Raw genomic sequence first — 16,173 nt, forward strand, 5'->3', positions numbered from 1 at the left:
CCACTGAGGTGCCTTGATACAGCACTCTGGGAACAACCTATTCGTTCAGAAATTTCTTTCTGTGTCTTACCCTCTTGCTTGAGGGTGTCAATAGTGGCCTTCTGGACAGCAGTCAGGTCGGCAGTCTTACCCATGATTGGGGTTTTGAGTGATGAACCAGGCTGGGAGTTTTAAAGGCCTCAGGAATCTTTTGCAGGTGTTTAGAGTTAACTCGTTGATTCAGATGATTAGGTTCATAGCTCGTTTAGAGACCCTTTTAATAATATGCCAATTTTGTGAGATAGGAATTTTGGGTTTTCATGAGCTGTATGCCAAAATCATCCGTATTAAGACAATAAAAGACCTGAAATATTTCAGTTAGTGTGCAATGAATCTAAAATATATGAATGTTAAATTTTCATCATTACATTATGGAAAATAATTAACTTTATCACAATATGCTAACATTTTGAGATTCCTGAGGCCTTTAAAACTCCCAGCCTGGTTCATGACTCAAAACCCCAATCATGGGTAAGACTGCCGACCTGACTGCTGTCCAGAAGGCCACTATTGACACCCTCAAGCAAGAGGGTAAGACACAGAAAGATATTTCTGAACGAATAGGCTGTTCCCACAGTGCTGTATCAAGGCACCTCAGTGGGAAGTCTGTGGGAAGGAAAAAGTGTGGCAGAAAACGCTGCACAACGAGAAGAGGTGACCGGACCCTGAGGAAGATTGTGGAGAAGGGCCGATTCCAGACCTTGGGGGACCTGCGGAAGCAGTGGACTGAGTCTGGAGTAGAAACATCCAGAGCCACCGTGCACAGGCATGTGCAGGAAATGGGCTACAGGTGCCGCATTCCCCAGGTCAAGCCACATTTGAACCAGAAACAGCGGCAGAAACGCCTGACCTGGGCTACAGAGAAGCAGCACTGGACTGTTGCTCAGTGGTCCAAAGTACTTTTTTCGGATGAAAGCAAATTCTGCATTTAATTCCGAAATCAAGGTGCCGGAGTCTGGAGGAAGACTGGGGAGAAGGAAATGCCAAAATGCCAGAAGTCCAGTGTCAAGTACCCACAGTCAGTGATGGTCTGGGGTGCCGTGTCAGCTGCTGGTGTTGGTCCACTGTGTTTTATCAAGGGCAGGGTCAATACAGCTAGCTATCAGGAGATTTTGGAGCACTTCATGCTTCCATCTGCTGAAAAGCTTTATGGAGAGGAAGATTTCATTTTTCAGCACGACCTGGCACCTGCTCACAGTGCCAAAACCACTGGTAAATGGTTTACTGACCATGGTATCACTGTGCTCAATTGGCCTGCCAACTCTCCTGACCTGAACCCCATAGAGAATCTGTGGGATATTGTGAAGAGAACGTTGAGAGACTCAAGACCCAACACTCTGGATGAGCTAAAGGCCGCTATCGAAGCATCCTGGGCCTCCATAAGACCTCAGCAGTGCCACAGGCTGATTGCCTCCATGCCACGCCGCATTGAAGCAGTAATTTCTGCAATAGGATTCCCGACCAAGTATTGAGTGCATAACTCTACATGGTTATTTGAAGGTTGACGTTTTTTGTATTAAAAACACTTGTCTTTTATTGGTTGGATGAAATATGCTAATTTTGTGAGATAGGAATTTGGGGTTTTCATGAGCTGTATGCCACAATCATCCGTATTAAGACAATAAAAGACCCGAAATATTTCAGTTAGTGTGCAATGAATCTAAATTATATGAATGTTAAATTTTCATCATTACATTATGGAAAATAATGAACTTTATCACAATATGCTAATATTTTGAGAAGGACCTGTATGTATGTATGTATGTATGTATGTATGTATGTATGTATGTATGTATGTATGAAGTAAAAATAGCAAAAAAGATACAGCAGATGTATAGCACTGGATAAAAGTGATGGATGTAAAATAACTTCCAACATGAACATTTTAAGATTTAAGTACATTTAAAGTCGCCATTGTTGTCTGTGTTTTAGTGGGGGAACTTTTACAACCCATTATGTTTTGCTTAAAATGCCCTGACGTAATCTCTGCAATAACCCAAAGTCATTGATACAATTTAGTCAAGTTAATGTACATATGTGTGTATGTGTCAATGTTTGTACAATTGACTGAAAAATGGGAGACCTTGTCATTGCTCCATGGAAGAATACGAAGTTGATCTCAGACTCAGAATGGGATACAGTGATTGTCCGGCTAAACGTGTATCTAGGCTAGCCAAAAAACTGTTGTTGTGACCACCGATCACCCAGCGCAGGGGGAAGAAAAAAAACACAACCTCAAGCTTTGATTAAAAATACAAACACAAACCCCACTCAAGTGAATTTTAATATTTGACTTGTCCGCTTCAGTACATGATTTATTTACAGTATGATGCATCATAATAGTTTTAAAAAAAGTTATGAAACTCACCCCATGAGAAACTGAAAGGTATTCCGGCAGACTTCGATGCCCCCAATGGAATAGGTTGTCCTGGCGTGTTTTCTTTTCCTTGGTGTCTTCTAGGTGGATGTGGTCATTGCTGAAGTTTCTACTGTACGCCGGTTTGCTTCAAGATGTCCGATTATTCTCATGTCCTGCCACTCCCTTTCTGCTGATAAAGAATCCATCCGTAAGTTGTACATGAGCTCTGGTGAAAGTTTGCAGCTACAGGACTGTGTCCCAAGTGAAGAGTTCTCCTTTCTTCTTCCATAGCATTTAAAGTCAAAGTTACGTATCTTCTCCATTTCACTGTCTCTGTTTTCCTCCAATGTTGTGATAGCAATAGCTTCTAATATCTTACGTTCTAGCTCCTCAGCCACCAGTCCAAAGCTTTCTTTGTCATCCTCATCTTGGGTTGAAGACAGCTGCAAACTAGGAATGTTCTCCAAAGTAATGCAGTCGCTATCATCTTCCGCTTCATCATCTGAGGCTTTTCCCCTCCCCAAAATGTAAATACAAGCTGGCTGAGTTTTAGGCTGAAAACAAGCAGAGTTTAAACATAAAATGTACCATTTTAAAACCTCCAAAACTGTCATTTAAAGAATTGAGTGGATACTTCATAATTTCAATTGCACATTTTGCAATAAAACGAAAATCACTATTTTCTCAGAAATTAACGGTTTTTCCTCATTTTCTCCGTTTGTGCTCTTCCACCTTGTTCCTGGTTTTCCCGTGGCGCGTCACATTTGTGTAGAGGGGGAAGAGGAATGGTGAGAGAAACTATTGTATTTATTTACTGCCTTGCCAGTAGAGGTTCCATTGACACTGTTTAGAGAATAGGACAAACATATACCAAGGTTTGTTTGGAAAATTAAAAGACATAAACTTTGGTGTACTTTGGTGTCAAGAATCCTCTGAGGCCAAATGGAAGGGACTAGAGTTCTCTTTGACTGATAATCCAATACAATCTATATTTTGTTGTAAAGATACCTAAAGCGTCTTGCAGTTAGAGATCCAAACATGAAAATAGATTTAGACAGTGCACCCACCTATCCTGCGTAGAACATTATCCCACACAGAACTGTAATACCAATGACTGGTCTGTGGGGCATAGTTTCGACAAATGGATAGCTTTCTCAATCTCTCTCTAAAGTTTGGACTCAGCAAGCAGGAACCTGGTACCTGCCGTACATGTACTCTCACCATTCCTTTTCACTCTGTACACCTCAGACTCCTAGTACAAGACAGACTCCAGTAATCTGCAGAAATACTCAAATGACTGCAGTCATTGGGTGTATCAGAGATGGACAAGAAGCTGAGTACAGGGACCTGGTAGGCCGCTTTGTTGCATGGTTTAGAAACAATCTCATCTTAAACATGAATAAAACAAAGGAAATGATTGTAAGTTTAAAGAGAAACAGGAATAGGTCAGACACCATTTCCATCATGGGAGAAGAAGTGGAGGTGGTGGAGGAGTATAAATACCTCTGTGTTCACCTGGACAACAGTCTGGAGTGGATATGCAACTGTGAAGCAGTCTACAAGAAGGGACAAAGCAGAATGTTCTTTTTGAGGAAGCGTAGTTCCATCAGTATTCGCTGCAAGATGATCCATATCTTCATAAGTCTGTTGCTGGGAGTGCGATCTCTTCTGCCATCATCTGCTGGGGTAGCAGCATCAGAGCCATGACTGGCTCTGTTCTGGGGACTCCTCTAGAACCTCTGGAAATGATTGTGCAAAGAAGGATTCTTAATAAAATAAAGAACATTATGGAGAACCCGGAACATCCTCTTCAATAGACTGTTGTACAACTAGGGCTGGGCGATAAATTGATTTTATTGATTAATTCGAATTTGCAATTAATGAAGATTTAATTTTTGGGAAATCTGAATTTGTTTCTGTGGCGCCAGTGAACTCCTCGGGCCTCTGTAGTTGAGTGACGTCAGTAGACCTGTCTCTCACAGAAACGCCAAAAATGGCATCTAGCAAGGAAGACCTTGTTCCCAACAAAGACACGACTTCATCAATTATATGGAACTGGTTCGGTTTCGCGACCACGGACTTGGAGCAACACACAGCACATTGTAAAATCTGTTTTAACCCTGTTGCTACTAAAGATGGAAGCACTACGAATTTATTTCAATATGTGAAACAGAAGCACTCAGTGGAGTTGGGGAAAGTTTCTCTCTACAAAAAGCTCAGGACAGAAACAGACCACAAATCCTGCCAAGAGACAACCCACCTTAGGGGAATCATTTTCATACTGCGTTCCCTAGAAAAAGACTGGGGCCCAATGGAAAGCGATCACGGATGCTGTTGCGTTGTTTATTGCCAAAGATACTGTGCCTATTTATACAGTGGAAAAGTCTGGCTTCATTCACCTGCTGAAAACTTTAGATGCAAGGTATGTACTACCTAGCTGGAAATATTTTGCTGAAGTTGCCTTGCCCCACCTGTACAACTGCACACGAGAAAGGATTGTAACAGAGCTGGCGGCTATAAGTTTTTCCTCTGCCACAACAGACTTGTGGTCCAGTCGGATAATGGAGCCATATTTGAGTTTGACTGCGGATTTTGTCGATGATGACTGGGCTCTACGAAGTATCTGCCTGCAAACAGCTTACTTTCCCGATGATCACAAAAGTCAGGTCATTGCCGAGGGGTTAAAAGAACTCCTGGAACCTTTCCGAAGACTGACTCATCTGTATGACAACAGACAGAGGCACCAACATTATTAAAGCTCTGAAAGACATCGGGTGGCCAAACCTCCAGTGCTTTGGACATAAACTACATTCTGCGCCGCACAAAGACACGGTGGTTGGAACCAAAGATCTCAAACTTGGACTCATCAGACCAAAGCACAGATTTCACACAGTCTCCTCTTAACATTTGTTCTAGAGATGTGTCTGTTGCTAGAACTCTGTGTGGCATTGACCTGTTCTCTAATCTGAGCTACTGTTAACCTGCGATTTCTGAGGCTGGTGACTCAGATGAACTTATTGTGCACAGCAGAGGTGACTCTTGGTCTTCCTTTCCTGGGGCGGTCCTTATGTGAGCCAGTGTCTTTGTTGCGCTTGATGGTTTTTGCGACTGCACTTGGGGACACTTTCAAAGTTTTCCCAATTGTTCGAAGTGACTGACCTTCATTTCGTAAAGTAATGATGGCCACTCGTTTTTCTTCACTTAGCTGCTTTTTTCTTGGCATAATACACATTCTAACAGTCTATTCAGTAGGACTATCAACTGTGTACTGTATCCACCTCCTGCACAAAACAACCCCATTTATAAGGCTTGAAATCCCACTCATTAAACCAGACAGGGCACACCTGTGAAGTGAAAACCATTTCAGGTGACTACCTCTTGAAGCTCATCAACAGAATGCCAAGAGTGTGCGTAGCCGTAATCAAAGCAAAAGGTGGCTACTTTGAAGAACCTAGAATATAAGACATATTTTCAGTTGTTTCACACTTTGTTGTTCAGTATGTAATTCCACATGTGTTAATTCATAGTTTTGATGCATTCAGTGTGAAGCTACAATATTCATAGTCATGAAAATAAAGAAAACTCTTTCAATGAGAAGGTGTGTCCAAACTTTCGGTCTGTATTGTACATTTAGAAAATGAAATTAAGGATGGTGTAATAATCTTTTCCATGATTGTATCAGGGATTTATTGAAATACTGTTTTGTATACATAAGCTATATTTTATTAAAACTTTTGTGAAATCTAATGCAATTTTATTTTGCACTATATTAGTTCCAAAAGGAACTAATATGTTTTGATAATGGCATACAGTGTTGACTTTCTTTTTAAGAAAATATACTGTCAAAATATTCTAAAAGGGAAACGTTTTTTACCCTAAGACAAGGCACTTTTAATATATTCTTTTATTTTTTAAGCTAGTTATTGAAGTTAAACAAGTGAAGTTAAGCTTGTTTTGAAATGTATACTCGAAACTGAGAAACTAGCTAATGTATAATATCACAGGCATTTTTTGTTGTATTTTCAGTATTAACAATGGCAGGGCCTTCCATCTTGGTAAATGGCCTGCATCTTGTTCTACAAACATGTTTAACGGCTTGTATTTAGTTGAGATTTGAAGTCAGGTCAACTTCAAGATGGATGATTGAAATAAAAGCAAGTTTCTGAAAATTATTTCTCAAATTTGTTTTCATGAAATGAAAGAGGAAACTAAATCGATTAATCGGATTTGGTATAAAACAATCGGAGATTTTATTTTTAAGCCATATCGCCCAGCCCTACGTACAACCACCGAGTATCTTCAGTCTGAGGTTTCTTCAGATCTGCCACAGCCATCATCATCTCCAATGGTTCTTTGAAGAAACCTGAATACTATGAGCTACAACAATATTTAATTTCCCTTTGAGAAGTATTTCTGAAATTTAATTGAATTAGAATTTCCCATTCAAAGTCCCTAGTCTCAGTCCTAGACTCTTGCCTTTCCTCTTCTCTTTCTCCCTATGGACATGTCCTCCTCCTCTTCTTCCTCTTCTTCTTTGCTGACTAACAGTTGCCCAATTTCCACCACCAATGGCAGTTGTGAACGTGGGCCTCGACCAATCTGTTATGGAGATCATGTTCTTGACTAACATGTTAAAATAAATAGAAACAATTTCTGTAATAAAGGACTTTGAGATTTCAAAGTTTAAGTGCGCGGCTATCCATACGATTTTTTTTTGTAAAAAAACATACTGATGCTTTTACATTTTAAATTAAATCAATCACCTGAGAAATTTCTAAGTCCTGTGGCTTTAAAGACAAAGAAAAATACTAATGAAGCAGTCGAAAATTGATACTTTCACCTTTTTTATAAGAAATTCAGAACCATCAATGTAGCCGCCTACAGAACTTCTTTATTTATTAATTCTGTTTCTTATATCTTGAAAAAGAAAGGGGTCACAAGAAGATACTATTGAAAAGCGTTTAATTATAAAATCCAGTGGTATGGTATGGTATGGTATTGGTATGACAAGAAAACACACTAGCCAGATCAAGATCTATATTTAAAAAGTACTTAAATGTTATGCATAAAAGGAAAATGGAAAATACATTTTGTTTTGATAAAACACTGACAATAGCTTAAATTTATCTTTCAGAAATCAACTCATTTAATGCCTTCCATGTAGCTTTTTAGCATTAGAAGATGCATAAGATTTTTGTCTCAAATATTTATTTTTGTCATATCTTTTACACTGAATATGTTTGTTCCTCAAGCATTTGTACATGGAATGAGTATTCTTTACTTCAATAATTAAAGAAACTGAACCATGGCTTGCTTAAAGTTCTATTTTTCTTAGTAAAAGATGAATTGAAAACATGAAAACGTCCATTGACCAATTTCTTAAACTTTTAGCATGCAATATCTGTATTAATTTCTTCATACATATTTTTCCATGTCTTACTGGGAAGCATTCTTTAATATTTTAGGTTTTAGTGGCTTAGGATATCCTGAGATATCTCTGTAGTTATGCTGCTATAGGCTTAGGCTGCTGGAGGACATAATGACCACTTTCACCCTCTCTGCTACATTCTCATCCAATTCTCAAATTTTGCATTATTTGCTGTTATTTCAGCTTTGAACTTTATGTTCTCTCTCTTTTATTCTTTCTAGAAGCTGACCTGGCTTTGTGTTTAGTTGTGGCACCTTCCTGGAGGGGGACATTGGCTCAGCTGCTGCTGCCAACAACTTAATGCTCACCTTCTACAGATGATACTCCCTGTCTGTCAGTGTTTAAACTTCTCTCTCCTAGACATAGCTACTGGCTGAGCTTCTGCTGTGACTAACTGTATGTGCTCTCCTTCATAGTCTAGACTTGAAAACTGGCCTAGAGTTCATGTACTTAGCTGTCTTTCTCTCCTATATGAAGCCACTAAAAGTGCTACAGCCATTAACATTTTACTTTTCCTTTCCATAGAAAGTACTCCTGGATCATTGCCTCCGTGTTCTTTTTGTGTCTCTGCTTTGTTCTCTCAAACCCCCAGTCGGTCGTGGCAGATGGCCGCTCCCACTGAGTCTGGTCCTGCTGGAGGTTTCTTCCTTTTAAAAAGGAGTTTTCCTCTCCACTGTCGCTACATGCATACTCGGTATAAAAAATTGCTGCAAAGTCAATACAAGTGACTGCCCACGGTCTCTACATGCTCATCCGGGAGGAGGGAATGGTGCAAGTCACTGACTCGATGCAATCTGATGGGTTTCCTTAGACAGAAAATGTTTTAACCAATTTGAATAATAAACTGTATCCGATTGCACAAAAACCTGGTGTGACAAGTCAGAAAATAAGATGTCACTAACTGACAGTTGGTAAGTATATAATCTTTAATGTTACAATTTTTTCTTTAACTCTTGTTGATATGTGAATAAAAGGGCAAAATAGGTTGAATAATAAAGTCTGAGAAAATCCCCAGCAAGATGATCACAACTGTTATTAAAAAAGATTATTTAAAAGTTTATCATAAGTATTTATTATGTAAAAAGAGTTACACAAATTATAACAGAATGTGGTAGATTATAAATTCATCAGAAATTACAAATATTACAAAGATTTATGAGGAACAAAATATATTTTTTATTTTACCACGTCCTTTCCGCCAGAGTAGCACTTTGAATTGTTGAGCGAGTGGCAAGAAGAATCCCAACAGATGTACTTTCACAAGTGGAACTTTACGGCTAACGCTTTTTATAAAACGCTATTTATAAAAGAAACTTTATTGGAAACTCTAATAAAGTTGCACTGGGAACAGGTCCGACTTAGTGCCGGCAATGCGGACCAAACTCCTGCTCCGCTCGTACAGGGACCGGATGGCCCCTAATAAAGGGCCCCCGATTCCATACTCCTGGAGCACCCCCCACAGGGCATCACGAGGGACACAGTCGAATGCCTTCTCCAGGTCCACAAAACACATGTGAACCAGTTGGGCAAACTCCCATGAACCCTCGAGCACCCTGTAGAGGGTATAGAGCTGGTCCAGTGTTCCACGGCCGGGACGAAAACCACACTGCTCCTCCTGAAGCCGAGGTTCGACTATCGGTCGGACTCTCCTCTCCAATACCCTGGCGTAGGCCTTACCAGGGAGGCTGAGGAGTGTGATCCCCCTGTAGTTGGAACACACCCTCCGGTCCCCCTTCTTATAAAGGGGGACCACCACCCCAGTCTGCCAGTCCAGAGGCACTGTCCCCGACCGCCACGCAATGTTGAAGAGGCGTGTCAACCATGACAGCCCTACAACATCCAGAGACTTGAGGTACTCAGGGCGGATCTCATCCACCCCCGAAGCCTTGCCACCGCGGGGCTTTTTAACCACCTCGGTGACTTCAGCCTGGGTGATGAAAGAGTCCAACCCCGAGTCCCCAGCCTCTGTTTCCACCAGGGAATGCGTGATGGCAGGATTGAGGAGATCCTCAAAGTACTCCTTCCACCGCCCGATAATGTCCTCAGTCGAGGTCAGCAGTCTCCTGCCCCCACTATAAACAGTGTTGGCCCTTTGTCACCGGTCCTGTTCATAACTTTTATGGACAGGATTTCTAGACGCAGCCAAGTGCCGGAGGGGGTCTGGTTTGGGGACCAGTGGATTTCGTCTCTTCTTTTTGCAGATGACGTGGTCCTGCTGGCCCCCTCTAGCCAAGACTTACAGCATGCGCTGTGGCGGTTCGCAGCTGAGTGTGAAGCGGCTGGGATGAGGATCAGCTCCTCCAAGTCCGGGGCCATTGTACTCGACCGGAAAAGGGTGGCTTGTCCTCTTCAGGTTGGAGGGGAGTTCCTGCCTCAAGTGGAGGAGTTTAAGTATCTCGGGGTCTTGTTCACGAGTGAGGGAAGAATGGAGCGGGAGATCGACAGACGGATCGGTGCGGCTGCCACAGTAATGGGGGCGCTGTGCCGGTCCATTGTGGTGAAGAGAGAGCTGAGCCGAAAAGCAAAGCTCTCAATTTACTGGTCGGTCTACGTTCCTACCCTCACCTATGGCCATGAACTTTGGGTCATGACCGAAAGAACGAGATCCCGGATACAAGCGGCTGAAATGAGCTTCCTCCGTAGGGTGGCCGGGCACTCCCTTAGAGATAGGGTGAGGAGCTCGGCCATCCGGGAGTGGCTCGGAGTAGAGCCGCTGCTCCTCCACATCGAGAGGAGCCAGTTGAGGTGGCTCGGGCATCTATACCGGATGCCTCCTGGACGCCTTCCTCGGGAGGTGTTCCATGCACGTCCCACCGGGAGGAGGCCCAGGGGACGGCCCAGGACACGCTGGAGGGACTATGTCTCTCGGCTGGCCTGGGAACGCCAGGCTCTATGCATATTCATGACACGTTGGTCATGTCCACACACATTGAGATTGGAAGGCACCCACCACGTGTCCAACTAACCATGGCAACGGTGCTATGACAGTCCTTCAAGCAGAAAAACGCTGAGACTATGCCTACACACCACATGGGCTATATGTAGTCAGTTAAAGCAAACTAACAACTACTTGAATGACATCAGTGATTCAAACCTTCCTGAAAATGAAACGTTTGTCGGCTCATACCCATTTAGTTCTACAATATGTGTATCCAAACCAAACGGTGCTGTCTAGCTGCTGCACTGAGCTCATTCATAGCTCATGCTGATCACTGTAATGACGTGAATATGCCACTCATCTTTCTATTAGTGTGGGCGGTGACAGTCTTCCTATGTGAAGTACTTTAAATCTTTACAACCATTCAGGACATAACTTAAAAAATAAAACATTACCTAGAACCTAGCCATCACGCAAGGTTTGTTCCCAACACAACTTTTATAATTAAATTAATTATAATTCATTTCATAGTATAAAGGATTTATGATTTAAGGAGGCCATCTTGCCATTGCATTAGTGAGACATTTGCGCATCACATAGGTTGCACATATATTGAATGAAAATGCTTTCTATTCACTAATGCATATTTACTTACAGCTGGTGCCCTTATGGCATTATGAAAGCAGTCCATAGCTCTGATTACATTCAGAAATCAGCTCCTCACTCCAAGTGAGAGTCACAGTTTAGGGGATTTTCTATACCTGAGCAGCATACAGATGAGACCGTCCCACATGGCTGGCATGGCCCGGCTCAGGGATCACTGTTAAATACCCGACCTGTCAATCAGCTCCATCTGAAAAGTTCCGGTGTAAAGGACCACAGCGTAGTGAGAACTTGAACTGGTGCCAGTGGTTCTGTTTCCCTCTAACACTGAGGCCATTTCCATGCAGAGCTCCAAATGAATTGTCATTGGCAATCTAAACTGGCTGATAAGCCATGCATCATCATGTGCCAGAAGATAGTACAATCTGTGGAAAAAAAAACAATCCGTCCAACTTCTTCCATTGGCGATATCCTCCAGCTGAGCCAAAGCTGCCATCCTTCCACAATAACATACAGCTTTATGCAGCTGTTTATGGATGTGTGATTTTCTTCAGCTTGTCCACCTTTTTTCCATCATCAAACCTGACTTGTTTGGTATTAATCTGCTCCCACACTGTTTTCTTTTTCAGTTTTTTTTCTTCTTCCTTAAAACAGATTGTTTTATTTCTCTATTTTAATTCTTCCCCATCTTATCAATCATAGAATTTGTTTTGTCTGACTTTAGTTTTACAATATGTGTCTCTAGTGACTGTTATTTTACCCTCTGTCAAGCACTGTGTGCAACAGTTGGTTGAATGAAAAGTGATATATAAATAATGTTTGAGTTTTGATGAGTGAAATATGGCAAATGTTCATCCATTACTTTAGTGCTGTCTCTGACATTGATTTTTACCTGATTTAAACATTTACTGTAGGTATGTACAAGTAATATTTTGGTGGTTTAGATACTATATTTTCTTTATGATCAAGCCTCGTTAAAACAATATTCTTATTTGTTTAAGGGTATACCACTTGACGACTTCAACAAGCTATCTTTTGATATGATAATGATGAGCCCTCCCTGCCAGCCTTTTACCAGGTAGGTGAATTTTAAAATATTTTTACAAACAAGTCATATTAGAGTGTACTAAACTTAGTAGCAGTGTGCATTATAATCTTGTTAATTTGAATAACTTTAATTGGTTGTATTTCATTACAACTTGACAATATTCCACAAATGGTTTAAAAGACTCATTTCTGTTGCATTTGATGGGCCAGACCAGGTGCATGCGGCAAATGACCATTCACATTGTATATTTATTAGGGTTCCAAGGCTGCGGGAGCAGGGAGCAGGGATCCCTATTGTTTTTGCTTCATTTTTTCATTATTATTAGGGTTCCAAGCCCGCAAGAATGAGCGAAGGCCATGCAGCGCATGGCCATTCGCCTGCTCCCAGCGGAGCAGGGATCCCTATTATTTTCGTTTCCTTAGTCGTTGGCCACAAGAAGCAGAAAATGCTTGGAAAAAACTGACATAGCAGCCTAGTAGGGAATCACAACTGCTACTGAGAAACACAAATTCAGATCCCCTAATAACTAGGGGGCACTGTTACGTATGACAATGCCTTTGGGTTTATAATTTTCAAACCGTAAGTCCCACACTACAAAGCTTTACATCCCCATGTTCCTTGGACGATTCTGCATCACTTTGTAATTGGCCACGCCCACTTCTGGCTAACTAGACTTTTTGCTATGCAAATGTCTACCATATTTCATGATTTCCAAACAAGATCAGAGATCCTGATAGAGGATGAGTTATTGTGCCTATACATTTAGCTTGATACACATTGAATCATATAGGCGCTATAGGCACTAAAAGTTTATATCTGCATAACGGATTGATAGATTGTGTACTTTGTACATATGCCCAAGACCTTGGCCTGAGGACATACTTTTAATATGATTAAGAATTTCGCGTGGCTTATATGCTATCTCACACTCAGGGTATTCTGTCATGACTTTAATCCAGAACACCGGCAGAGTTGCTGTCTCAAACATACTTTTAAGGCCGCCGTCATTTGCAATCTCCAGCAGCTGATCTTCTTCTTGTACAGACATGCTAGATTCACCTGGTTTGTTGACAAATGGGTCGCGCATCCATTCCTTGCCAGTTCGTTGGTCTTTTGTGGTTGGGAAGTAGCGCTCAAACTCCTTTAAAAACAAGGACAGGTGATCGCGCACCAGCTAGGAGAATGACGGCTCGGGCTTAGTCTCACCCAAAATCCCCGCTAACGTTTGAAACATGTCCAATATGCCTCTGTTCACACGCCGTCCCCATAAATCCAATTTGGCTTTAAATGCAACTACTTTATCTGCCAACTTGAAGACAGTTGTCATTTTTCCTTGAAGTGACAGATTGAGTTCATTTAGCTGGTTGAATATGTCGCACAGGTAAGCCAGTTTTACGACCCATTTCTTGTTACTTTAATGTGCTGCCAGCTGTGACTTCTTTTCTGAGAGAAATCTTTTCAGTGGCTCTCGTAATTCAAACACTCTGGCCTGCGATTTCCCTCGGGCTAACCATCTTTTTTCTGTGTATAAGAGAAGCCGTCTGTGCTCTGCGTCCATCTCCTCACAAAGTTGCTCAAACAGGCGCGAGGTAAGGGATTGTGCTTTGACGTGATTAATAACTTTAACAATATCATTCAATACGCTGTTCAATTCTGGTGGCATGTCTTGGCTTGCCAGCATTTCCCTGTGAATGATACACTTGTAAGGTGTAGATTCACATTCATGTGCAACTTCTTTAATCCGAGCAGTTAAACCAGACAGCCGTCCGGTCAAGGCAGCAGCTCCGTCTGTGCATATACCGACACAAGAGGATCATTTCAGTTTTCCTGATATATAACCATCCAGCGACTTGAACAGTTCTGTGGCGGTGGTGTAGGTGGGCAACGATAGTGCACATAACATATCCTCATGCACATCCTCCTGATAAAGATATCGCACATACACAAGTAGTATTGCCTTGTTTTCAACATCTGTAGATTCGTCAACCATGGTGATGTATTAGTCCTCTCCAACAATTGTGTCTCAATGTCTTCTGCTATTTTTTCAATGCGCCGAGTCACGGTGCTAACCGACAGAGGCACCTGTGCAATCTTTTTAACAGCAGCCTCTCCTAGAAGTTCATGGCAGATGTCTTCAGTAGAGGGCCAGATCAATTCTTCACCAATAGTGAATGGCTTTTTAACATTAGCAATACGGTTAGCCACCAAGTACAATGCTCTCAGTGCATTCGCATTTACTGATGTGGTGGCCCTCAGAAATTTCTTCTGTCCATCGTGTTCCTGTTTTTCTTTAAAAATACTCCAGGGGCTTGTCTTTTAATCCAGGGTGCTTGGTCTCCAAGTGGCGAAGCAGTTTTGAAGGCGTCATTACCTCATTCGCGGGCCGGTCGCCACATATTATGCAGAGCGGGCTTGGTATGTGGGAATCACCTACTGGAATAAATCCATATTTCAAGTAGGACTTTTTCTTGGAAGTGGGCTCTTCTCCTGTCTCTTCACTGGGCCTTTTGCCCTTCACAAAGAAACTTCCCAAAGACATCTGTTTCTTACTCATTTTGCTAGCTCAATGTAGGTGCGAAAAACATAACTGAGAGGTTTTTCAAAAATAAAAGATCGTTCAGACTCAGATAATACATAAAGGGAAATATTTAATTATTTCTTGTACGGCCTGGTACCAATTGATCCACGGACCGGTACCGGTCCGCGGCCCGGGGGATGGGGACCACTGTTCTAGTGTTAAGCCAATCCTTTGCAGCCCTTCACAGGTGGTCTGGTAGTACAGAGTATTAGAGCTCACACTCTGGTTTCTCAGGTTGTGGGTTCAACTACTGGGTAAGACTTTTCCAGCGTTAATCATGCGCTCTAATTCCACATAACATTCTATCCCTAATCTTCCCATTGAATCCACATGACTTGAGGAGACCAATGGTTTAGTGTGTATCTTGCGGGTTGAAGGGTGGGTGGTTTGAATCTCAGAATTGACTGTTTTTTTTATTTTGTGATTTTTATCACACAATTACTGAGATATAGGACTCTATATTGTGGATTATGTTCCAAAGGTAGCCTCAGCATTAAATAATATTAAAACTCATATCATTAACACTGATTATGGTATGTTGACCTTTTGTCTTTTAAGCTAATCCTTTGCAGGCATTCACAGGTGGTCTGCTAGTGTAGTTGTTTAGAGCTCAGACTCTGATTCTAGAAGATGTGGCTTCAACTTCTGGCTACGCTCTGTGTTTAATTTTCCCATCGACTGCACTCTTTATATTATATTGCGTATTACGTTTTAAAGGTTGCTTCAGCATTAATCTGCACGCATTTTAAAAAAAAAGCTGTTTTCTTTGTGTTTTTTTTCTCACACCATTGTTGTGGTTTGCCCTTCATCACATATGACCAATCACAGAGTAAGGTACGGTAAGGTAAGTTTATTTATATAGCGCTTTTCAGCAACGAGGCACTCAAAGCGCTGTATATACAATTACAATACAATCACAAAGAAAATAAACACAGATACAGACACAGAAAAACAAATCAAATAATAAAATCAAACAACAGAGGTAATTAAAAAAAAAATAAATAAAGAGAATAGAATGATGGATAAGAAGATGAATGGAAAATTGGACTGAAAACGTAACTAATTATGCTTAGATGGCACAGTCAAAGGCCACTCTAAACAAATAAGTTTTTAATCTTGATTTAAAGCAACTAAGGGTTTCGGCGCTTTTACAGTTTTCTGGGAGTCTATTCCAAATTAGTGGAGCATAAGAACTAAAAGCTGCTTCTCCATGTTTGGTTCTGGTTCTGTGTATGCAGAG

The 16,173-nt window shown here is 41.5% G+C and overlaps 1 protein-coding gene across 6 annotated transcripts in view; it reads left to right on the forward strand.

The window, feature by feature from the left end:
- trdmt1 (tRNA aspartic acid methyltransferase 1) overlaps positions 1–16,173 on the forward strand; it is a 132,175-nt gene that overhangs the window by 11,404 nt on the left and 104,598 nt on the right. For 4 of the 6 annotated variants that reach the window (XR_007035687.1, XM_047349261.1, XM_047349263.1 and 1 more), the window contains one exon: positions 12,309–12,385. Coding sequence is in view for 5 of the 6 variants with exons in the window: in XM_047349261.1 (XP_047205217.1) it covers positions 12,309–12,385 (77 nt within the window). In the remaining variant the exon portion in view is untranslated. Of the gene's footprint in view, positions 1–2,500; positions 2,607–12,308; positions 12,386–16,173 lie in introns of all 6 variants that reach the window. The other 2 variants (XM_047349264.1, XM_047349262.1) reach the window with 1 other exon arrangement.

Source organism: Girardinichthys multiradiatus, chromosome 21 (assembly GCF_021462225.1).
Source record: "Girardinichthys multiradiatus isolate DD_20200921_A chromosome 21, DD_fGirMul_XY1, whole genome shotgun sequence".
In the NCBI taxonomy this organism is placed as follows: Eukaryota; Metazoa; Chordata; class Actinopteri; order Cyprinodontiformes; family Goodeidae; genus Girardinichthys; species Girardinichthys multiradiatus.